This window comes from Copadichromis virginalis, linkage group LG18 (assembly GCF_057382275.1).
Source record: "Copadichromis virginalis isolate Kocher_CV1m ecotype Utaka linkage group LG18, C_Virginalis_male_GT1.1, whole genome shotgun sequence".
NCBI lineage: Eukaryota > Metazoa > Chordata > Actinopteri > Cichliformes > Cichlidae > Copadichromis > Copadichromis virginalis.
Window position 1 is genome coordinate 19699166 of NC_140635.1, and position 25915 is coordinate 19725080.

General features: G+C 41.8%; 1 protein-coding gene across 4 annotated transcripts in view; it reads left to right on the forward strand.

The window, feature by feature from the left end:
- The window catches only part of LOC146687691 (A-type potassium channel modulatory protein DPP6-like), a 99900-nt gene that overhangs the window by 11272 nt on the left and 62713 nt on the right, over positions 1-25915 (forward strand). Inside the window, exons 1-2 of one of the 4 annotated variants that reach the window (XM_085438627.1) lie at positions 3049-3584; positions 3826-4021. The exons of 2 other annotated variants lie outside the window; for them this stretch is intronic. In XM_085438627.1, the coding sequence (XP_085294753.1) occupies positions 3830-4021 (192 nt within the window). In that variant the 5' untranslated portion in view covers positions 3049-3584; positions 3826-3829. Of the gene's footprint in view, positions 1-3048; positions 4022-25915 lie in introns of those variants that run through there. One more of the 4 variants, XM_085438626.1, reaches the window with a different exon arrangement.

Sequence of the window (25915 nt, forward strand, 5' to 3'; positions counted from 1 at the left end):
TGTTGTTACAGTGATGCCACAAATCTGCCCCTTTCACCTCATGCAGTATCTTCACCGACATCTATTCCCTCTGTTCTGTGCTCCCCCGAGGAGACGTGTCTTGCAGCCTGAAAACATTTGATCTGGAGGCATTTTAATGAGTTACGGCGTGCAATTCCTTCTTGAAGACTGCTTCTGATAATTGGACAAATTTGATGTACACAAGTGTATTTGTGATGATTTTTAATCGATGTGAGAGCAAGCTATTTACAGCTCGGTAATGGACTGTCTCGAGAAGAGCTTCAAGATAAAATGTATGTGCCCAGGCCACAGTGAAACGGGGCATGTAATCCGACACCGGCAGCGGGGTGATAAAGAAACTTGTTGTCATGGTTGTCCCAGCACAGCATCGAGAGAAATCACTAGTGTCCAGCTAATGCCGAATGGAGAATGGTGGAAAAATGTGATTATGATGGGCTGTAACTGAATCTGTTCTCTCTTACATGCATGTAAAGGGGTTCAGCAATTTCCTTGTTCAGCTGAGTGATGTTCAGAGGAAATTAGATATTACTGCACACCCGCAAAACATCGATTGATTGATCGGTCTCCTCTTCCATCCAATTAATTTGTGTCATTTTGTTGTGCTGTGTGGAATGCTGATGGAAAGATGTTGGGCTGCAGTGGCATTTCACTTCATACAAATACATTAATATTGCCATTGTGAGTGATTAACTAAATTTATATAGGCACCACACTACAGTATGTACTGTATGGTATCCTGTTTATGGTAATAGAAATAACAGTATGCGTGATAGTGTTGCTGTGCAGCTTAATATCCAGCTTACCTTTGTTGTACATATTTTTAAAGATGTCAAACTTTAAGAAAATAAGATCAAAAACACTTAATTCTTAAAAATTTCCAAGCCAGGAGATCTAAAACAGAAAAGAGCAAACATTAAAATGATTTTTTGTGTGTGTGTGCAATTATAAAAAGATTTACTTTCCTTTTTCTCTCTCAGATTTCTTGGTTTCCCTCTAGTCTTTCTTGCTAATAATGTTTAATGCTATTGTGGGATTTTTTTTTTTACCTCCAGGCTGCCTCAGAGTTTTCCGCCTCTCTGCGGAGAACATGATCACCAGTTTTTGGCGTTGTTTCATTTCATTCTAGGAGGAGAAAAATAATGACTTCCCTCTGGTCCTCATATAATAAAATAACATCTGTGCATTCAGTTAGTAAAATTTCTGGCAAAGTTGGTGTGTCAGTCCCTCACTGGAATTAAAAAATAAACTCACTGAAGGGAGTTTACTGCATAGCGGAGCTTCATAAAGCCATCACTCACAGCGTCATAAAGTGCACCAAAGTGCATCGTATCATTTGAAATAAAATGCATCTGTGACGTGTTTGAAATATAATTACGATGTTCCATATCACAAGGGAGGTAAGCTTTAGCTTGCACTGTCTCCAACAGTACCATTAGCTACCCACAGAGGTTTTACTGCAGCTATCATTGTCATTATACCTGGTTATTATATGCTTCTTCAAATTTTTACCACCTGTAATGCAGAGCTTGACTGCAGTGGTGTTTGTGGGAGCAGGGAAAGGCGTAGCTCCAGTCATCTGCTGTGTCTGTGTGGAGGCGATAGGGGAGTCAAGCTGAGCCCGGGCTCCCCGGCACTGTCCTGAGGGGAGCTTTAAAGCAGTGAGGCAGTTCACAATAGCTCCCCAACAAGGTGAGGGAGATTGGAAGACATCTATCAGAGAGGCTGGGATTGATGTCAAGTGACTCAGGCCTATTTCCCAAGGGGTGCGCAGACCCAGGAAAAGGCATTTATGAACTAGGGAAACAAATGACAAGGACTGAGGCAAGCCACTGTGGAAGGCGAGAGATTGCTGGAAGCCCAGAGATGTTCAGTCCAAAGCACAAGTTTCTGCTGAAACTCCAATTACGAGGTAGACAAAGCATCAAACAAAGTTCATTACTTTTTGAATCATACTTGGAGTCAAAGGAAAAAATGAGTCAAACTCACGAGGAAGGGGAGAATGGGGAGTAACGTCCACTATCCTTATTTTGTTTTGTTTTGTAAATGGCCAAACATTTGAAATGAAAATTCTGTATTCCAGATAGATTTACTATTAATCGGGTTGTATTCATAATTCAAGCCACGAATCAATGAGCCTTCAGCATTTCTTTCAGGACTCGAGATAACTCACCATTTATAAAAGAAATTTAATTGAAACTCACTCTTTATTCAGAGTTCAAGATAGACCTTTTTCATTTCTACTACTCTAGTCAGTTCACCTTGATTTCACTTAATGAGAGAGGCAAAACGGCGGTATTCAGCAGAGTGTGTGCAGAGCTGTTTGGAGCTGCGCTTTAGTGCTGCTTTGAAGTTGTACCCCTCTGAAGATGACCTATTTCCCAGAAATACAGCTCAGCATCAGTTGGGTGATAGTTTGAGTGAGAGGCCATGGCGTGTTGGCCTGTGGCATTCTTGACAGGAATGGCAGAGATTTGAACACTTTGACCCAAGAGCCTTTCCCTCCCTCCGTTGCATATAAGCCAATATTCTGCATTTACCAGAGCTGCATTGCTGTGGCCTCTGTGAGTATTTCAAGCATGAAATCACCTGCAGTGTTATGAGCTGAATAACACTTGTGGTTGTGAACTGAATGAAAATATTGGGCTGAAGTAGGGAAGGGGCATTTTTATGGTTTGTGGCACTGCATGTAGAGGGGCTTTCAAGAAAGGTTTTCATCAGGCTCTAAGAAGCTGCAAAGGATACGTTTAACCACGTTTGTACACATTTTAAATATATATTCCTTTTATTTTATCCAGTTGTGTGACTCAAATATATGCTGTGCTTCAAAGTATTTTCTGTTTTCTATCTTTAAAGAAAGAACTTCCCTCTTTGTTGTGTCACATGTGGAGTACACATCTTAAGAGGCGTTTGGTCAGCCTGTCCTAATCCAGCGCGCCACAGAGAGGCACTAGAGCTCCGTCCTGGGACCATACGCAGTCACATGAGAGGCAATTTTACAACCTCGCTCATGAAATCATAAATAAGAGAGGCTTCTTATTCTGCGCTTTCACATCGAAGTCTATACAAGCGAATCTGTGCATCGCTGGCGCATTTCTGCGCGCAAAGCAGTGCACAAAGAAGTGCAGTGACAGTAGTGCTACAGTAAAGCTGCTCTCACAGCGATGGTCACTTCACATGCAGAGCGCGTCTGCGGTGAGTACCGTCGGGCTCTCTGCGTCCTTCACACTTTTCATATGTGAGGTCAGTCCGGTATACACATAGCCGGAAGAGTCGAATCAGTATCTGTTGCTCGTTTGTTTTTGTTTGTTTTTGGACGGGGGGAGGTGGACAATCACTCGGAGTCATCTGGATGATCGAATATCTGATGGAAACTCAGCGCATCCGCCTGCTATCTCTCTGAAAGGAGGCATCAGGAAACTGAAGAGGGGAGACAACGTGTCGTGAATACAGAAGAGAGCAACTATTGACACCTACAGCCCACCAGTCTGCCGTGCGCCTGGGCAAAGCTAAAAGGACACGGCTGCGAATGATCCGGCTTTATATTGGTCTAACACTCCAACGCCGTGAGTCATCCACACTATCACCAGATGCTTATTTACTAGCCAAGTGTCTTCACCTCGTCCTTTTTTTTTTTTTTTGCTCCATCCCGGAGGTGAAAGCTGGCTGCCTGCCATCGGTTCTCTTCGAAGCGCAAATAAACCAAACAGACTGTCCAAGCCACACAATCAGACGAGACCTGCTTGTGACTCTGACATGCTGTAAGTTGCTTTTGTTGTTTGTTTTTTTTTATCTGAACCGGACCAGTATTATGGCTTCGCTGTACCAGAGATTCACCGGAAAGATCAATACCACCAATTCCTTTCCGCACCCACCTGAGGCCAGCCACCTTCTTGGTGGACAGGTTGCAGACGAGGAAAACGCAGCGAAGACCCCTCAGCAACTCCTCGATGGGAGACCTCACGTCCAGTACCGCAAAAAATGCCTGCGGGAGGATGAGGACGTAAGAAATGAGTTTTTTCTTTGTTGTTTGCATGCATAAAGCCACAATTATGCACATTTTGGACAGTAATTCTTCAAACACTCTCATTCAGACCCCAACAGGCCTCCCTGAAGCTTTCACTTTTAAAAGATGTTGAAGAAACTTTCAAAAGCTTGGTTTATATTCTGTGGCAGCCGCAGTCTTCCATTATTATGTTGCTTCTGCTTGTGTTGCAGTGTTTTTTAAAAAACATTCATCTCTTCCACTACTAGCAATGGTAGCATTAAAGCTCGACGTGCTTCAGGTGACCGTGATGATGATTTGACTTAAAAATCAACACTTTCTGCTCCATATGTTTCATATCTGTCTGCAGAGAGCCGCTGATGGGTTGCATGGTGCTGACCGTGGTGCTGAAACTGCAAACAGCACCACAGCAGTGTTGTGGTTATAGAAAGTGACAAAACATAAGCGTCTGACCCATTTTTGAGAGGTTCATGAAGAGGGTGTTTGGCCCAACCATGACCCTAATCCCCCTCCCAACACACAAACACACACACAAGCCTTTAGCATTTAGAAATTTCTCACTGTGGATTTTGATGGATAAGTTGAGGGCCAGCTCAACGAGGCAGCTGCCTGGAGCCTCAACAGCACAAGGGACGCAAAGGAGAGCAAGAAATATTTTGTAAAATTTATAGTTCAACCTTAAAAATATGCCACTAATGTGCCCCAAGCACTGTTAAAGACACCGGTCACAGTAAACAGCTGATCTAAAAGGAAGCTACGCATACAGATGTTCCCTGCAGCATTATAAATTGAAGCCACATGTGATAAATTGCAGTGTGGGTGCAGGCGACTCCTCAGATTGCCTGTAGAAGTCGGATTGTTGGTTTTACAAAAGAGAGGCTGTAGCGGGGAACTAGGATCTAAAAGTTGAACAAAATATTACTGTCAGGCTGCAGTGATCTAGACACACAGACGGGTGCACAGCCAGAACTGTCTTAACAGGTTATTAATAAGTTTGACGAATATTTAATGTAACCCAGGGGAATCTGAAGGCGATGCTTGCTGCTTACAGCTGTTTATTGGAGTCTTTCCTTAAAGTTCATCCAATAATCGCAGCTTCATGGGGTTACTTACAGCTGCAGAATCATCAGGAGGGTTTCAGCAGAGAGAGTTATTAATAATCATTAAATATTCTCAATGCGGATAGAATTAAAACACAGTCTGTATTTATTTATTTTTTACACATTAGTCAGATGACCTGTCACACTCACACACTTTTTGCAGTTAAATCATTTGTTACACACCAGCTAATCCAAGGTTGAGTTCAAATGTTTCCTAAGGCACTGCAGTAGCAAGAACCAGTCCTGGATAGGTGGTACTATATGGGAAAAAATAATAAGAAGGCTCAGTTTATGAAACATTGTTGGAATGGCTTTTCTGCTCAGTCCTGCTGGATTGTGTTTGGCTTTGTTCTGTGCTTTTTAGATTTAATGACAGGTACATCATCACAATGCTTTTTATTAGTTCACTGTTTGTCTGCTTGTAGCCATGACGTGAAATTGCTTCTCATACAAAAACCAAAATGCTCTACTTCAGCCTTTCTCTATTAGATTAGAAGATGGCTATTTGGACTTTGTGCCTGTTAGAGACGACAGCACCCAGTACCTCCAAACTGTAGTGGTTTATGCAATCACCTAACAAGCAAAAGAATCCTGGTTCATTTATGGCGAAAACACAAAGTGTTTGTGTCATTCTGTTTTCATTTGTGAAAACAAACACAACATGAAGTGCAGAGCTCTCAGACAATTTTGTCCCCTAAACAACATTTGTGTTACTGGTTTCTCTTTTTTTCAGCCTAAGAAGACTCATATCCATCTAGCTATGTAGCATCAGCCATGCTTTCACCAAATAGCGAAAACTCACAGAAGGTTTCAGATTGGCTGGAATCTCACATTCTGTCTGCACAAAGACAGAGTTGTTAGGAAATGTGTTGCTTGTTTTCTGCAGGAAATAGAGGTATAGTCCTCTGGCTGTGTCCTATACGCCTCTGGACAAAAAGAAATAACCTACCATTGCTTCCTTTAAGCTTATTACCTCATTTTTATGGATAATTCTTTTCTGGCGACTTGACAGTCACGATTTTCTTAACAAACAGACATCATTTTACCCGTTAAGTCAGAAGTTGTTATTGTACTGCAAGATTTCCAATTTATTACATTTGCACTATTAACCTTGAGGTCACCTTTAGTCCCAATGTCTCTCTGAGTTGTGCTGGAGCATGAAATTGCCTTTTGCCTCAAGAGATGGGGAGACCATTTCAAGAAGTACAATTTCCAATCCCTCCCTCCTTGGCAAAAGTTTGCCCGCGCTGTTGTTGTCCTCCTTTATTTTGCAGACGGAAGAAGCAAACAACTGAATCGGACATTCGTGAATTTAATTTCATTCATCCAAATATTTATGAACACTCGTGCGTCTGAGAGTTTACTCTGAGTTAATGAAAAGCACAAAGAATTACATTTTTTGTAAACAACAGTTTCATTTGTTTGCTGCTGTGTTCTTCTGAGCTCTTGGGTTCGCGAAATGCAGGCACTGCATCTTTGTTTGTCGGAGAGCTATGTGTGTGTGTGTGTGTGTGTGTGTGTGTGTGTGTGTGTGTGTGTGTGTGTGTGTGTGTGAGATGAGATTAATTCTCGCTTTGCACTGTGTGTCAGTGTTTCATGGTAGAGTTTACGTCACCTAGGGAGATATCAGCAGTAGTTCGTTCTCCTCCTCATTACCCTTTACTGTAAATAGAGGCATGTGAACATCTTAATTAACTGTTGGATATAAAGGTGAAACAGGGTAGCATTTTGCCTTAAGGCTGGAGCCTGGAGACACATTCATGACTCGGCCTGTATTGACATTTTCTTTATAGGTTACATAACAGAAAAAAAAACAACCCACATCTCTTTTTGCTTGTGTCTCGCCCTGTGATCTGGAATAATGACATGTGACTCACAGTCAACATATCGAGTAATAAAAACAATATTCATGCTGTTTTTCTTTGACAAATAAAGAGGAGGTGGTTGAATTACCCTTTTTTATAGAGACCTTAAGACAAGTGACAAAACCTTATACGAACAAATATGAAAAAGAATCATTGTGAATTAAAGTAGCCCAGATTTATAAAGAGCCACGTGATAAAAATATTGCTCTCTTTAACATTTCCTTCTCGTTTCCTTTAAAAAAGACATCAAATCTAAATTCTTGTGATCAATGATTTACTAGAGGCCATGCTTATGGTTCATTTTCAGCTGTAATAAGCATCATCTGATGTAATGAGTAAGCCTTAAAAATGTATAACTACAAACGAAGGACAAAGTCAACCTCCATTTATACCAGGGCTTAACTTCTCATGATCCTTTTATGGAGCTCTAATCTAGATTTTATGATTTGGTGATGAAGGCTGTCAGTTTTCTAAATAAGTTGAACATTTTACTGAATAAAAGCCACAAAATCCTACTGATTCCCATCGTTTCTATCCCCAAAATAGCTAAAAACAGACCTCCTGCTGCTAATTACAATGACAGCTGTATTCATGTCTGACTATAAGTACTAGTCATTAGTGAAAAGCTCATTTCCCACAGGGCCACCTTAATCTCAGAATAGCACGCTGCTCTATAATGCATTAATATTTCGATCTCGGTCTGGGCTTCCGCTTTTAAAATCAACCGAAGTATGCTGAAAATGTGGTTTCATTTTACTTTTAATTAGCTCTTTTTACACATATGTAATATGCCCTTATGACAAAGAGATGGTGTGATGGCGTCCCTGAGGGCCAAAGAAGCATTTTTGAAATGGCAAAGTGGGCAGGCTGTATCTCTGGGGACAAGCACAAAGAGCTCTGAGCTCTCTGATTTCCCTTTAGTAATTACAGGAGTTTGTTTGTAGTGAACCCATTGTATTTCAGGACACTGCCAGCTCTTCAGCATTGAAAGCATCATTACACTACATATCCTCTTTTAATTAATTTAATTAAGTTTCCTTTCGGAAGGTTTTATCTGAGGAAAAATTCCCTGAGCACTAAATTTTCAGATTCTGTTTTGAATCAGAAGGAAATTGATGTTCAAAAGGAATGAATCATAAATCACCTTTGCTGTGTGACTTAAAATTGAATTCATGTTGGATAGACTGCCCAGGGCTTATACATACACGAACACGCACGCAAACTCGCAGCCTGTCCTCATGCGTCCCCTTAACTGTGCCTTCTGCTTAGACATACTCCAGATCTGAGTAAGACAGTTTGGCCCGGTTCCCAAGTCTTCGTTTAGCTCTGTGCTTCCTTTGAGGTCCAGAGCTCAGATAAATCAGCCAGACGGAGCTCAAGAAGAGCAGCCAGATAAAAGAAAGAGAGCAATGAGACGCGTTAGGCTGTCCTCATTATCTTTGAGGAAAGGCTAACTGTGTGCTTCAGATGACGACTGCTTACTGAAGGATGCCACCGGATTTGTTACTTGGCATGCTAATCCAAAATGATCACGAATCCTGAGGCAAGCTCCCTTTTCATCAGTGCAGAAAGCCAGATGTGAATGTTAAGGATGGAAAACGGAAAAAAAATCTACTTCCCATTACTTCCACGAACAAATATTTTATATGAGGAGCTATGCCAGGAAATTCTCTTGTCTGGATGCCACCACATTAGGCTTCAAAGGAAACAATCAAGACGCAAGCACACGCTCTAATTTTTAATAATTATGTGATTATTCCTGTAATCATAATTATGCTGTATGAGAGGAAAAATGTGAAGGAAGCCGCTTTAATGTGCAAATCATTGCATGAGACATATAAGTGCGGGAAAACATGAACTGTTGCCCTGTGTGCGTTCATAGCGGATTGTAGGTTGCTTAGTTTTGTCTTTATAAGCTTGTAGAGCTTTTAATGAAGCAGCTGGAGTTCAATATTTTGTGAGCCGGTGATGCAGAATTAGAACTTAATTGAAATTAAAGCTACTGTGAAAACATTAAGACTATTTTTCAGTTTCTTTCCCACCTGGGTGGACAGAAGATGGCGTTATAGTTGTGTATTGATCAAGCGATATTACAGTCGCATTTCACCTGTGACAGTTTCACTCTAATACCACAAAGATAAACACAGTAACTTGATGTAATCTGGTTTGTTTTATTAGCTTATGTGAAAAATATTTTGTCTTTACATTATTTTTCAGAAATATATTTGTCATCATATTTTTCTCTTTTAGCTGTTTTTGGTCTCCATTGTTCTGTGAGGGATGTTTCTGGCACTTTAGCCACTGTCTATGTACTAAGTACAGTTAGAATCAGGCATGTGGTGTACAGCTAAGTCTGATCCTATCCTAAAATAACAATAAAATACTAAATACTAAATATTAAATAAAAACAGAAACACAGACGAGTAAAAAATGACTTAAAAGAAATGGTGAAGAAATTTGTGCTGAGATGCAATTAAATAAATGAGAAAAAGAGGTTCTGCAAAAGATAACAATAAGGTTGTACAGTCACCAGCTACTTTATTAGGTACACCTGTTCACCTGCTCCTAATCCATTCAGCTAATCACATGGCACTAACTCGATGCATGTAGAAAAGCAGACACCAAGCATCCAAATGGTGATTTAAGTACTTTTGAACAGATCGTGGTCGCTGGTGCCAGACTGGCTGGTCAGAAATTGCTCATTTCCACCCCCAAGAATGGTCTGAACCACACTGGGTGCCACTTCTGTCAGCTAAGAACAGGAAACTGAAACTAAAATTCGCACAGGTTCACCTAAATTGGCAAAAGTGTTTCCTGGACCGATGAGTCAACTTTTGCTGTGACAATCAGATGGTGGAGTCAGAATTGGTCATAAACAACAAGATAAGATCAATCCTGCCTTATATCAACAGCTTAGGCTGGTGGGGGTGGGATGATGGTGTGTGGGGGATATTTTCACGGCATGCTTTGAGCCTCATAATACCAAACATGGGTCAGAATCTCTGAGGAATATTCTAGAATTAAGGTACTTCTAAAGACAAAAGGTGATCCAACCCAGTACTAACAAGGCGTACCTAATGAAGTGGCTTGTACTGTTGAATTATAGTAATTAATAGTTAAGTATAAAATCAGGTAAAACAGCATGAAAGTAAATATCACATGTGGAAAAAAACAAGCCAGTGCTTGGTTTCTGTACGTTTAAACCAGTGTGCAGTGCAGAGCACAGAAGGCAGACATGCTGTCACCCAGCGCAGCTCCTCCCCTCAGGACAACAAAGCAGCCGCGGCAGGACCTCATGCTCGATGTTGCCATGGTTGCAAAGGTGGAGAGGGTGAGGCTGTAAGCTCTGGGAACACACACGCTGCTGCTCGCTGGTGGCTCTGACTGCCATCTGGAGATGACGCAGCTCTCACATCGCAACCTGAATATCCTCCGCTCATACCAGCATACTATGTCCATCATCATCACCACGATGTTAATTTTCCTTCTTGTTAAAAAAGTATGAATTCCCCTTTGACTCTCAATGAATACAAGCCTCCACTCTGGTTTCTGCACCAGGTCGCCATTGACAGACATATTCGACATCAGCCTTTTTTTTTGTTGCTGTTGTTGTTTGCTTTTTTAGCTCCTCTGTTCCCAGAGGGCATCTCAACGGGTCATCCATTCCTCTCCCCGGCACCTCAACGCTCTGTTGACACCCCATCGATCATCCCTTCGCGCCCTGCCCTCCCCCAGCACCACCTCTACAGACCTGTCAGCGGCACATCAGCTGACTGCTGCCTCGCTGTTTGACTGTCCCTCTTCCTCCTGATGATTTACTGTATTATTACAAAAGCTGACAGCGAGTATTAGTCAGTGTTTAAACAGAGAGAGAGGCCTTATTACGCCGTGATGATGCTGAGCTTCAGTCTCTCGTGGTAGATTTTCTGCTCTGAAGATCACGTGAAGTAAACATATCATCAGCTGTCATTAGGCCTCCACGTGGGTATTTTGTAATCAGTGGTGTTCGAACACCGTTTTGTCGCTTTCTTTAATTACAGTCTGCGTAGTTGAAATTTACCGAAGCCGATTAAATATCGATGCAAATACAGAAAAAAGAAAATCACTCCATCTGTCTACCTTCATTTGCGATCGTCAGCTTAATAATGGCGGTCACATTCACTTCCTTCACGTCACAGGGGATTATCTCACTCTTCAGATGCAACTTCACTCTGGATCTTTTTTTTTTTTTTTGCCTGTCCCATTTGGTTCTTTAACCGTCAGAATTGTTTTCTGAAGACCAACAAGGATACCCAATGGATTTATTTTGCCAAATGGATCATCATGGCATTGCCGTATTGGTCCATTTGATCGACCTTTGTTTTTATTATTTATTTTATTTTCAATTGTTACAGACGGGACAGACGCGAGTGAGGGATAGGAAAGGGAGAGAGAAAGAGGAAGGAAAAGAAAAACAGAAGGGGAGAGAGACAGTGAGAAAGGGGGAAAAAAAGAATAAAAAAATCTCCTGGATCACCTGTCGAGAGAAGAAGAATAGAAAACAAGCAAAAAAAACCCAAAGCAATATACTAAACACAACACCATCGCATTAATCTAGCTAAGTGTAAACAGCAGTAAATACTAAATACTAAATATTGTTGTGCAGCACGCAGGACAGACAGACCCCTCGTCTGGGGATCCTCAGCCCTTCCCATGAGGGTGGCACGGATGCCCCTCCGGTGGTCCTCCTTGGGCTCTCACACTCTGGGGCCTCTGGATGTCTGGGGCCTGGATCTCCTCCATGCCTGCTTCATGCCCTGGGGGACGGGGCTATGGCTTTCTACATCCTCTTGCGGACCATTACATGGGGAAACCATTTGAATACAAGCGCGCTGATCCACACAGGTGTGCACATGGATGTTCACTGTTCGTAGACTTAAACCACACCTTTCTTGGCTGCTACTTCAAAGCACATTGTGCGCTGTCACTCTGGATCTTAAAGATTCCTGCAGTGTTTAAGAATTACACGAGAATGCAGCTAAATATAACCGTCTCTTAACCTGTCTTGCGTCCCATTTTCTTTTCTCCTGTGCTTCATATTTATAAATGGAGGCAGCATTCTCACTGATTTGTTTTGAGGATGAGCTTTATTAGGTGTGCAGCTGATAATCACCAGAGTAACTCCTTTTAAAACAGTCAGTTTTCTTCCTCCTGCTTTGCTTTACTCTATTTTTCACAGTTTATTGAAAAAATAAAGGTCATGTGCAGTAGGCAGTGTCATTTCACTGACATTTTAGATGCTGGAGACCATTTTTATGGCTTTTTCCTTGCACTGTGTCTGTTTTGCCACTAGAGACTGTTGTGTTCCAATCAATGCACCAGCTCTATGCTATGGTGAAGGCATCAACAGTGCAGTGGATAAGTGAGGCTTTGGTTGTAGTTAACACAAACTCAAAGATTTAATAGCCAAGCCAGTGTAGTGAGTAGTAGATCATTTATGTACCACCAAAGGCAATTTTTATTTTACCTCGCACTGCTTCTATAAATGTTATCAAAAAGCTGGCACACCTGATGGTGTCTCATCTGAGAAGAGGGTGAAAATGTCACCTCTCGTAAGGTTTGAAAAGGTTGTACGGTCATCACTTCACATTAAGAAATTGCTAAGACACTGATTAAGACTTTTTCTGCCAGTTATCAGTTGATTCACTTGATTGCGACATTTAATTCAAGGCTGTGAAAGATCAAATTGCCATATCCTCTCTGGAGTTAAATCAGAGGCTGACAGGTGCTTCTGTGTGGGTATTTTTTGCAGTAGCAACAAGCTCCATTCATGTATTTTTGAAAACAGCCCTCCTTTATTTAACTGAAACTCATCTGTGCCTCTGCAGCAGCGCTTCATGCTTAAAATTGTTTGATTCAGACAAAACAAGAACAAATCAGAGGTATAAATCTAACAGCAATGCGCACATAAATATGAACTATGTGGAGGAGATTTCTCCTACAGCACTTCAGTCAGTTCGAATCAAAGCGACGAAGCCCCGCTGCCATCTCTCCCGAGTCCTCTCGCAGTCGTTTTCCGGGCTGAGACCAGGCAGCAGTAATCTGTTGTGTCACACGGGCAGATTCTCTTATCGACCCTGCCATGATACAGCAGCGACACACTCCTGAGAGACATGCACACAAGCAAGCACTCACACAGGGGTACAAGCACTTAATTTAACTGTCATACAGACACAAGCACACACACACGTGCGCAGGGCATTTGAGAATAAAAGCAAAGTTTACAAGGTCACATCACAGCGTGATAAATCCTAGAGATATCCAGCAGCAGACACGAGTTGGACCTAATGCATCTGTAGTAGCTGTGTCACTGTGGAGAAATAGAAATAGCGATGCTAATATGATTCCTGTTGATGTTTAGGTCTGTCTGCCGATGCTGCGACTTTATTAGCTGTCTCCATGATCATTTTGTGGCTTTGTAGCATCGCTGCTGCCTGACAGCCTGTGTGAGAAACGGAAGATTGGTGTAAAGATGGCAGGCACCAAAGTTTCATTCAGTCAAACAACTTTATGCTTGAAGTAATACATTTTACTACAGCAGCGAAAGAGAGTCCGAGTGTCGCATCTAGCTCAAATGTGATCACACAGAAACTGAGGAGTGGTGACTAGGCAGCACCTTCCCCCTCCAGGTGTTTGCTGGGGTGATGGAGTGGGTTAAAACAGCAGGTTGGCAGACATGGAGGGAAGCAGTCACACCGATGTCACAGGGAAAAATGGGAAATTCTCCAGTTTAACCCATGCAAACTCATGGTCCAATTTGTATTATTTACATCTCCCATAATTTTCATGAAAGTAGAAACTAGTCTAAGTTTTAATGGGTTAGAAAAGGCTGCCAAGTTGAGAGTGTATGTTCAGGATATGAGGCTAGGATGTTAGGGTGTATGACGCACTGCAGCTACAATTACCTGCTGAATGAGCTCACAGGCTTCGTCACATTCACTACAGCGTCATGAAATATGTATTAGTATTCCAAACTGAAGCCAAGTTATAGCAATTAGCAACATCATAGCAAAAGTATCGGTCGTCAAAAGATACACGAAGAGAACAAATCATTAGTTGAGCCTTTCTCGTGTCTTTGTTTGTTTGTTGTTTATGTCACGAGTGACAAAAACCCACAGAGTGGCACCGTAGCTCAGTTAGTAAGGTACATCCATTATCACTGTGGCTAGCAACAAAGAAACAGGATCAAAACAAAATGTACTTAGTGGGGAAACCAAGCAATCGCCTCTTTAGAGAGACTTACAGTACAGCAGAACACTGGATGAGATGAAACAGCCCCCAAACCTGCCAATCACCACAGCCACAACACTCCGAATAATGCACAACTTACACAGTTTGTATGGGTGAAGTTATTAAGTAAGAACAAAGAAATAAAATTACAGTTGTCATAAAGACAGACATCTATAAAATGTTTCTGCACCGTAATGGAATGCCTGCTCAAATACAATATGTGGAGTGTCAGCATACAGAAAGAAAAATGATTTGCTAACAAAAACAGCTGCACAAAGCTGACAGGAGAATCCGCAAATCCACGGGGGGAGGAAAAATTCAACTAAACTCAAAGAAATAACAGAGACGAGTGGAAGCAAACAAGAGGAAAGCAGGACACAGGCAAGCAAAGCAGGTTGGCAAACAAGAGAGGATAATCAGACAAAGAGAAAGGAGAAGAGAGCAGCATGAACAATTAAGTGTTTGGATAGTGGCACAGTTTTTCTCATTTTGCCTCAGTGCGCCACCACAGTGCATTTTCACATTGTTGTGGTACGAGTTAATCCTGGTTTCATCTGTCCAAAGAATTGTTGCAGATGTTTTTTAGATGTTTGTTGGCAAGGTTGAGTGTAACTAGTGGTTTGCACTTTGTTGTAAAGTTTGCTTTCATGAAGATATCTCTTGATTGCATACTTTGACAATGACACTCCTTACTCCTCGAGAGTGCTCATGACTTGTTGTTACATAGTTGCTTTTCTAAATCAAAGAAAGATTCTGGGATCATCCATTTTCCAACCAATACATGGCGCATATTACTTGCATCAACATCTCTTTGGACCTCATATTGAGAGGTTTAGTCAAAACTGTAGCTGCCAAATGCAAATTCAACAGTTTTATTTCCTTAATTTGTGAAAAAATAATGAGGGAACAGGCTTCACCTGACCATGAAACCGCTTGTCAGTCAATTGTGCATTTAATCACGAGCCACTGGAAATGTATGAGGATATGTATAAAGATGTAATTCCAGTTTGTTAAAGCTCTTCCCTCGCACGTTGACCGTTTGATTTGGAATCCACTCTGGTGGTGCACAGATGCAAAATTACAAAAATGTCATTGTCCTTAAATCCTTATGGACCCAGCTGTATCCACGCAGTGGTGACAGTTGCTTCGACACAGGCGGAAACAAGACAGGGGTGAACCTAATGAGGTCGGGACAAACAATCACGCAGGAGGGAAAAGAGCAGGAAACAAAACTAGAGCGAGACTCGTGAGAAAACTAACCTTCAAAGCAAAGTAGAGAGTAACAAAAGATTTCTGACTAGCACCGAGACACGAAGACAGCATGATGGCAGAGACAGGGGAAAACCAACAGGACCACAAGACATACGTCATTTTGTTTTGGATTGTTTCCATCTATTGGATGAAATGCAGTTTTCTATAAATTGTTCTTTATTTCTTCAAACTGAAAGCTCTTGTGCAGGGGTGGCAATCTCATTTCACACTTTGGAACACATTTAGCCCACTTTGGTATTAAATGAGCTAGATCAGTTTAATTTACCTAAACATTTAAGTCTTTGGGCTTAAATTGTAAGAAATAAATGTGCAAAATTAGGGAAAGTTCTGTCGGATAATCACACAGACTTTCCTCTAATTTTAAAACTGAAGCTTTTTTGTTAATTATTCCAAAATTTCCTTTTTATGTTTTCCTACCGTGGTCACATTGTAAAAAACAAAGAAACAAACAAACTTTTCTGCCATTTAATTGTTTATCTATTACTTGCCTTGGTGTAGTATAAATAGCTGTGGGGGAGGTCTTCATCAATAAGAAAAGTTGTAAAACTCTAAACTGTAAAGTCCATGCTGTCCTTCACTTGTTCCAATGCTGTGTGGTGGACCCAATTAGAGTCTTCGCCAGGCCTATTTTGGCCCCCGGGCCTTATGTTTGATGCTCTTGTGTTTGTACAATGATGTTTGGTAAAGAAACAGATAAAACTGATAAATGGTAAAAATTTCGAAGCACTTAAAAAAATGTCTTTCTTTCTGTGTGTTTAAAATATTAATTTATGTAAACTATTTCTGTGAACCAGGTCTGCTCGTGTATTTTTTTGTGATGGTTAATTACTCACTAAATGCTTCTATACCCCTCCGGTGCCCCGTGTGGGTAACAGACCCCTTTTCACCTCAAACACTTTGACTGTCACCGCTTGAAAAGCAGATGTATAACTAATAGCATCAGCAAGCGCTAATGTGCATTCAGACATGCCAGTTATTGAATCAGCACCCACAATGCCCGGACCCTGGCATGGAAACATCTAAAAAAAAAACAACCCTGTTATTATGAATCTGGTTAGTCACACCTGTTTAACAAGTCCAACTGTCTGCTGTGATAAAAGTCTCTTGGCTCAGTCACAAAATGATGCCGCAGCTAAGCGGGCTCTCTCCTGCCTCCGGGCTCTGGTTTAGTCTTCTGATGAATAACACATGAGGGTTTCCATGTCGCATCCTCGCCAGACCTTTGTGTGCATTCTGTTCTTGAGCCGAGCAACAGGGGAGAAAAGTTTTGTCCCTCCTGCCATGAAGGTGGGTTTTATACCTCGTTACTTTGGCTAGAAAATCTCAGCGTGGAAGCTGCAGGTCAGTTTCAGCACAGAGTTGTTTGCTGCATCTTCTGAAGCCGTAGCTTGTTGTGCGAGTGTGTCTACCTGCTAACTTACCCCTTGCCTACAGGCATATGTAGGTCATTGTCACCGTCGGGAGCTTTTTCTCTGTCAGCTACATTCTGTATGGCGGAGCTTTGGCCGCACATCAGCATCTCCGGTCAATATTTCCCTCCTGCTCCTCAAAGCCAGGAGTCTGAATGATAGTGATGTGCGGATCGATCCTGAAATATCGATTCCTCCGATACCAATCATTTATGTTCTAGAATCGATTCTCACATTAAAATATCGATATTTTAGTAATTTAGGGTAAATTTGTAGTTTATCATTAACAGGAACACAGTGGAAAGAAACTATAACATTCGGATTGTCTACATTCAAAGGAACTACTTCCTCTTCCGCCTTTCATAGTCATGTGCGAAATACGGCTGTATAAATGTCTTGCAGCCCCTTGGCGTGCGCACTCACAACAATGGCTGATAAATACATTTTACAGTGTTCATTTATCGAATGAAATACGTTAAATGTCACCGTTATTATTGGCCGGCCCGGAAACAGCGGGGGTGTCCAAATTCAGAGGCTGCTTCCACCTGAGGACCCGGCCTTCGCGGTCTAAAGAAAGCCGGGTATACGCCACGAGCTCCCTCGGTGCAGTGAAACTGCCGTCTGCTCCTTGCTATCTAATATATAACCGGGCGCTGACGTAAACCGTCTCACACTTTGTTTAATTAGTTTTCTGTTTGACGTTTATTCAGCTGTGTGAAAACCCCTGAGGAACCCTCCCGAGGGATTAATAAAGTTAAATTTAATTTAATTTAATCTAATCTAATAACTTTAATCTCAGCCAAACCGATTTACTCACTAACAAATAAAACGCTGAAAAAGCCAAACAATAACATTTCTAGGTTATCAAAGTGACTTATTTATCATGTTTAACCCGAGTAGTGAAAGACTGCGGGGGTTTGAAGACAATGTGTCGGTCGGCTCAGATATTTGAAGTTTACACAGCTACATTCTCACCTGAAAATATGTTAAAAAAAAAAAAAAAAAATTTGCAACCCAGAAAGAGAAATAAGAGTAATATTAAAACTAAGTCAGTGCCGCCATTGGTGGAGACTGGAATTGGCTGGGCCGCGCTATGAATTCTGCGATATGGTTTTTCAATTTTGTTGTCCGGGAGAAATTCGGGAGAATGGTGGCTCTGGGAGATTTTTGGGAGGGGCACTGAAATTCGGGATTCTCCCGGAAAAATCAGCAGGGTTGGCATGTATGGTTGTGGCAACATCACTAACCTTGTCAAACACCTCAGAGTAAATCATATCACAGAATATGACGAGCGTATGTTGAGGTGAACTGAAGAGGAGGAGAGGGACAGGTGCTGCTAGGGCGAGACAGACGTCTCTCATGGAGTCCTTTAGTGATGCAGGCAGGCAAGCTGTTCAAATAGTGCACGACTTCAGTTTTTCTATTTCTATATGATGAGCTCTGCATTATTAAGTGATAAGAACAAGAAATCTGATGTCCTGTAATCATTATGATGCTATACTTTGAGATACAATAAATAAAATAAGTTTTTGTGCAAAGTATCGTATCGGATCAGTATCGTCGATACCACACTGAATATTACTTGGTATCGGATCGGAAATGAAATCAGTGGTATCGCACATCACTACTGAATGAGGCCTGGTGCTCCAGGGATAAGGGAGAAGATTGTGTTTTTTTCCCTGAGCTGGGAGTTGGGCTCTGACTTATGTGATGATGTTCAGTGTGGAGCTCATGTGGAGCTGAACAGAGATGGGGGAGATAATGATTGTTTGGTATAGCGGAGGTGGAAAGAACGGGGAGCGCTATTGAGTGATTCGCTATTTTGGAGCTGGCAGCCTGTCAAATCGTACCTCACCAAAGACGGGAAAGCCGAACCGGGATGATTGATGTTCCTCCCCTCACCAGATTGCCTGTTGCATCGTGGGATTACAGAGTTTTTATTGCTGAACATGTTCAGGAAGACACCATGATGCGCTGACATGTTCAGACAAACATACCACATGATCAGCTTCACTGAAGAGACTCGGTCTGTCTTTACTGTATCTTTCAGCTGCTTATGTCTTATGCTGACACCGGTCAGAAAGTTCACAGCTCCCATCTTTGGTACATATAGAGTAACCATCAAACAGTTTCTAGTTTTTAGAGACAGCAACGATGTTAAATGTGTTTAATCTTCACCATGTAAGAATTTAGCGCTCTGTGTAGTTAGAAGCTTTGCGACAAAGCGCTAAAGTTCTACTGAAAAGTTGCCAGCTTCATTTCAAGTACATGTACAGCTTGTGTTGTTTGGTTTGGAACAACGCTGTCCTGTCGCGTTTCAGAGACTGGTTGGTGATATCCTGGCAACTACTGGTTGCTGTGGAAAAATGATCTTTCCTCAACTGGCTGGTGAGTGGTTTCTAACCAGTGGAGATTTCTTGTTTGTCTTACGTTAAATTGATCATTCACTAGCTGGACCCACGTCCTCATTTTAGGTCTGACAGTATTTTAGTAGATAAAGGTGAATGCTTGGACGTGAACAGCTTGCAGAACTGGGGGAACCTATATAGATGACAACTGGAAGGAGCGTGTTTGGAGGCGTGGTCCCGCTCCTGAAATTCCATAATCTCCAATTACATCAATTTAATGAAGTCCTTAGCTATTACTATAGTTTGTATGGAAGTTGCTGACTTGTCTACAAAGACTTGTCAACTACTCCTTAAGCAGCAATGAAATTGTAAGGTGTCCAACTCACACCAGAAATGGCGCATGTTTGCCTTCAAGGTAAAAGTTGCGTCTCTTGAAATGTGTTTGTTCCTGCAGTGTAGGCACAACTTTAAAGATGAACCTTCTCTGTTTCTGGTTTGTGCTGAACTTTTACAAGTTTAACTGCCGCTCAGTGGCTTGTTAGCAGGTATTTGCAGACAAATGAGCGTCTGATAGCAACCAAAACAACCACAAGTAGTTTTATGGTGCAGAGCCCTCTTTTGTGACAGATTTCACCTACAGTAGCAACAGCCAGCAACCACTCGCCAGCCAGACTGGAGGTTGGTAGGGAGTTGCAGACTGGTCTTCATGTCTGAGTGATTAAGGCTTAATGGAAGTCGCTAAGTGATATTTTCAATTTGAAACATGGCAAACATTGCCGAATGCACCCTCACCTGAGCAACAGCAAGTTCTTTCTTGTTTTCTTTTCAAAAGCTCAACTTGAAAACTGTAGATTTAAAAGTAAAAGTGATGTATATTTTTGTTAAATCCAGCTCACATATCTTATTTTTACAGTTAAAAAAGAATGCATATTTAAAGATAATCTTGTCTTTTAACTCATTCACTGCCAGCCATTTTCAAATCAGGTAACTCCCCACTGCCAGGGTTTTTGAGCATTTTTACTCATTTTTGAAGAGCCACAGAAAACTGTGTGTTATGATCATATAAACGCTGAACCTACCAAAATGAAGAACAGACTCTCTTCTTTCATCCAAAAAAAAAGCTTGTTTCTACCATTTTCCATTCTTTAGTAATCAGCTGTAGAAGAGAGGTGGGTTCCACCAAAAATGCCTGTTTTGACCAAAAAAAGGGAGAAAACGAGCTTGCAGGTCGATTTTGTCATTACATACCATGAATGCAAGTCTGATATTCACTGACAAGCTGCCCGAGGTTGTATTCTAGCCCCTCCCATTGAAAAACGTAATTGACGTCTATAGACGTCAATGGCAGTCAACGTAAGTTTTTCAATTGACGTCTATAGACGTCAATGGCAGTGAATGAGTTAAAACCTCTTTTGATTTCCGTAAGATTTCCATAGAAATTTGTAGTTCTTGAGTATTTCTTTTATAGAAACACTTTCTGCCTGATTTGTTGTTTAATCTTTCTTAAACAGGAGACAGTCCACAAGTGTCACATTAGACGGAGAGCACAGATAGCGTGAATACCATACCACACATTAGCTTCACTGAGACATTATTAGTTCATGTAAGCTCCCAAAACTGCAAGGAATTGGAGTCTGCACCAGCCTGCAGCTGTATGAGCTGCACTTTTATCAATTGAGAAAGGCTGTATTTCGGGTAAAGTGCTCCTGGGAGAAAAGCGGAGGGGAGACAGGATAAACAACCCTGGGTAAAAAGCACCATAATGTGGCTCAGCTCCGCATGTGGTGTGTAATGCTGATCTGTGCTGAACAGCAAAATGTAGCTAATGGCCCAGGTAAGTGGTTCAGTGCTGATTGTTGTGAAGGGGCAGAGCTCTCTGGCTTCATCCTTCACTCTTTTGAAGAGGTTGTGTTCCAGGGTTCAGCGCGGCCATCAGCAGCACCCCGTTCTTGCAGATCTCCACCCAGTAATCTGACAGGACCTCCTGTGGCGTGTCTGCAGAGGTGTCAGGTTCTCGTTGCCTTCCTGGGGTTTCCTTGATGACGTGATCTATACTTGAGAAAGCAGGGCAGTGTTTCAGGTGGAAAAAGTCTGTGCCAAAACACACCCACTCCCCCCCACAAACACACACACACAGGCATCAAACGACTGTGTGCACACGCACTTTAACTTAATGCGTGGATTGTGAAAGTCCAGAGATGCTGACTGTGGGTTTATTCCCAATGAGAAGTGAGGTGTGTCTTTTTGATGATGAGGTTATCATTCCCTGCCTCTCTTTAAATCCACATCAGTCCTTGCTTTCTCTCGCCGGCACTACATATTCCGCCTCTCCGCCACGATGAAAACACGCAAGTTGTCGCGGGTGGAGAGACTGTGGAGGGTGAGTGCTCAATTTGTTTAACGTCTTGTTTCTTATTTATAATTATGCTTTTAATCAGTCAGTTATGGAACACTCGATGGGCATGTTCAAAGAAAATTACAAAGTGTTGAGGAACGTGTCAGTGCTTTTTAAAAATGTATTTATTTTGCTTTAAACCATTCTGATGATATAATGAGCACTTGAGATGATAGCCCACGTTGTGGCTATTGAGATTGGATGAGTTTGGAGAAAAATCACAGTCATCACATCTGATAATGTCTGGTATTGTAAATTTAAGCACTGAAGGGCTGAAGGGCAACTTTTTGTGATAAGTGCAGATTAATCTGCGCCACACTGCAGATTATTTAAAGTTATACTAAGCATACTTTGTTTTAGTTACTTCAACGTCAATGTTACTGCTGTTTATGGCATTTTTATTACTCTATCGGATCAACATAGTTTTTTCCCGTGATGCCATACTTTACATGAAGCGAGCTGAAGTACCAGACACACAGGGTCCAGCAAAGAAATCTCTTAAGGCACTCTGTGTATAGGCATTAATTGTGGTTAAGCAAAAGATGCACTGTAATGCACAGAGTGCTTCCTCAGTCCCATCATGCAGTATCAGCTTTTTTGCTAAGAAGCATTTTTGCTATACCCCCACCTCGATGGTGTCCTTTAGTAGCAATCGACTGTGGGCACAGTGAGATAATCTGAAAAGGGCAAAGCTGAACATTTCGCTGTGTGCTCGCTCTGGATTAAGCGTCCGCTCAACTTTACAACCTCCTTCCTTTAATAGAAAAGAAAAACTGTCCCTTTAATACGTTTTTCCAGTTTTAATCAAATGCTTACTGACCTCAACAGACACATGAAACAGTTCAGCATTCATTAATGACACCGTCATACAGGTGTGGGCTCAACAGTGCAATATGTTTCACTTTCAAGCCATGGCACAGGAAGCAGGAGGTAACAACAGAGACACAGTCTGTCTGTCGTCTCTTTATTTTGCCGGGCATCCTTGGGTGTTGTCCTTGTCACTAGCTTGTTGCCTTATATGTGCTTTGACAGGATTTCGAGTTTGGCACAAATGGTTTTGGTCCCTGGAGAGGCTGAGCTCGACAGAGAGCTGACAGTGTGCAGGCTGTCACAATATTTTTGCGTTTTCTCTGTTTTATAGATGCTACTGCTACTATCAGATAAACTCCTGCAAACACAACCCATGAGTTTTTGCCCTCATCACTGCGCTTGTCATTCAGTGTCCCAGAAGTATCACAGCGGCTGAATCTTATTACTCTGCGAGTCCCCCGACCTTTCTTCTAGGGGCACAGTGAAGATAACCTTGGTCGTTTAGGGTTAAATTCACGCCTCGTGTAGGATGCATTGTGATTGATATAACTTTAGATGTAGAGCTGCAGGCTGGCTGGATTTAAGCTGACATTGAGAGAGACGGGTTACGCCCTTTCACACTACACTGATGAGACGAGACTCAGGTGTACATCTGCATCTAAAGGACAAAGGTCACTCTTTCGAAGATGAGATTGTTCAAACTTTGGACTGAACAGACAGATGGTTTGAAAGAGGAGTAAAAGAGGGCAACTGTTCCATTCTGAACGACCGTCATTGAACAGAGGTAGCACCAGCTCTCAGCCACCTGCAATGCAGTCTTGAAATCCCTTCGCATGCAGTTCAACCCCTCTCACAACTTGCGTCAGGTGACCTCAATAGGTCACACGATAGGGTGGGGCAAAGTATTAGATTAATAGTCAATCACACGCCATAATGTAATGATGTGCATGATCAACGGTAGATCAGCGACCACCTCCGAAGAGGACTACCCCCATAGGGGTTAAATGCCTGGATCTCTCCGTATCCGCAGAGGTGTCAAAGAACTCAAAGAAGTCCAGTCACCTTCTTTTTTCAAGCTCTTAAGACCATTCACACTCACATCCAAACCTCAGATACACAAACTGCAGTACTTTTGTTTTAAGGCAGAATACATGCAGCAGTAATACTGTCATCGCATTGTCTGCACTTAGAATCTGGTGCTTTTTTACTGCAAATTTCTGCATACTAACAAAGGTAAGCCAGACAGCGTGTGCATGTTTCTGCACATTTCAGAATAAAATGCCTCAATGATGGAAGTGGAAGTGAATGGAATAAATGTTATTGCCAAAGATGTGGAGGCAAAAATTTGCAAATGAATTGGCTACTGTTCAGTTGGTTAAGCTTTCTGCTTATTCATAGTGGTCATCTTCTTTGCTTTCAGTCTCTGTGAAAGCATGTGGGTGTATGTATTTGTATGTAAAATATCCAATTTGGCTCTGAAGACTAATGAAGAAAGAAGGAGCAAATAATGAAAAACTAAACTAGATTCTAATTTTCTTTTTTTTTTCTTCTTTTTAGTAATCAGAAGCTTCCGGAGATGTGGAGCAGTCTGATAATAAAAACTTTGAATGGATAAAGATTAAGCACATACTCCTAATTTGCTTTTGATCACTTCCCCCTGAATCTCTAGGATTCCTTTCTCAAGACAAACAGAACAGCACTGATATATTATTCATCCCACGCTGCATGCGTGCGTCATTATCATTTCCTTTTGGCCCCAACAAAGAGGCTATTTTACACCTGCAGCTTTTGTTTATTCGATGATTTGTAACTCCCTTATCCAAACACATTGCTACTACTCCCCTTGTTACTGCCCTTGCTGCAGCACTTTATCATCAGCAAATTTCTATAACAACTTGCCAAAATGCAACATTAACTTGGAACTTTTTTTTTCGTCTCTTAATTTTACGACCCTCATGTAAGTCATTGATGAGAACACATAAAGTTCACGAGGCTCGTAAGTCTGCTTTACGAAGACTGGATCAGCAGATGGGTTAATGCTTTGTAAATGCATGCTGACTCACCCCGCTCGTCTCTCTCTTTCTTTTATAGATGCCAGATGCCTCTGTGCTGCTCTTAATGAACAGCTCTGTTGACGTTGTTTTCTTGCATTTCTTGCTCATATCCACCTAACAGATCTCAACTCTATATATGCATCTTTTCTCCCCCCCCCCCCCCCCCCCCCCCACAATTAGAACAATCTCTAAAAGCCTCTGTGATAAAAGGGGAAACGCTTGTGATCTCTTTTCACATATCGGGTTAAGACACTGATGACAATGCTCCAGATGTGTCTAAGATACCTAAAAACAAATGTAATAAATTCAAATTCAAATTCAAATTCAAATTCAAATTTTATTTGTCACACACACACAACCATACACAGTATGACATGGGGGTGAAATGCTTGTAGCTGTACAATGCCCGACCATTAAATGACAGAAGAAAAGTTTTACAATATTTACAATTTACTACAAAAATTTACAAATTAACTTAGGAATTTACAGTAAAGAATGTGCAAATAGCAGAAGAGATTATAAAGATAAGGATTATAAATTATAGGAATTATAGGATTATAGGAAATGTGTGGTGGTGCGTGTGGTGACGTGTGTGAGAGTCCAGTCTTATAGTGACGTGTTTGGGAGAGTCCAGTCCTACACCTGGTTCAGGGCCCGAATAGCCTGGGGGAAGAAGCTCCTCCTCATTCTCTCTGTTTTGGCCTTAAGGGAGCGGAAGCGCTTCCCAGACCTCAACAGTGAGAAGAGTCCATTGTTGGGATGGGAGAGGTCCATCATAATCTTCCTAGCTTTGGACTTGCACCGCTTGGTGTAGATGGACAGCAGGTCAGGGAGCTCTGATTGAATGATGCGTTCTGCCGAGCGCACCACCCTTTGCAGATCTCGTCTGTCCTGCTTGTGTTAGGATGCCTGGGTCGTCGACCCAGGGTTTTTGAGTTAATGTTATTATTTATAAATTCTAGTTTTTGGTTTCTTTGAGTTCCGTCTTATGGCTTATGTCTCTGTCTTCTTTAGTTGCTCTGTCTCCCCTATCACCTGCATCCCCTTGTCTAGTTCGCGTCTCTATGTATCCTTAGTTCCTATATCCCCGTGTTCAGTCAGTGTTTGTGTCTGCCCTGGTCCCACGTCTCTGTTCCCTCTGTAGTGCCTGCATGTGAGTCTATGTTATGTGTTTCCTGTTTTACTTTGAAGGTCTCTGTCTTAGTGTGTTCAGTTTACGCTTCCTTTTGTCTCGTCAGTTCTGATTTGCCCCAGCTGTATTTCCCTCCTGTTATTCATTCCCTGATTACTCCCTCTGTGTATTTAAGCCCAGTGTTTCTCTGTGTCTGTGTCGCGATCTACCGTTTATTTTGCTGTGTGTTTTGCCTGT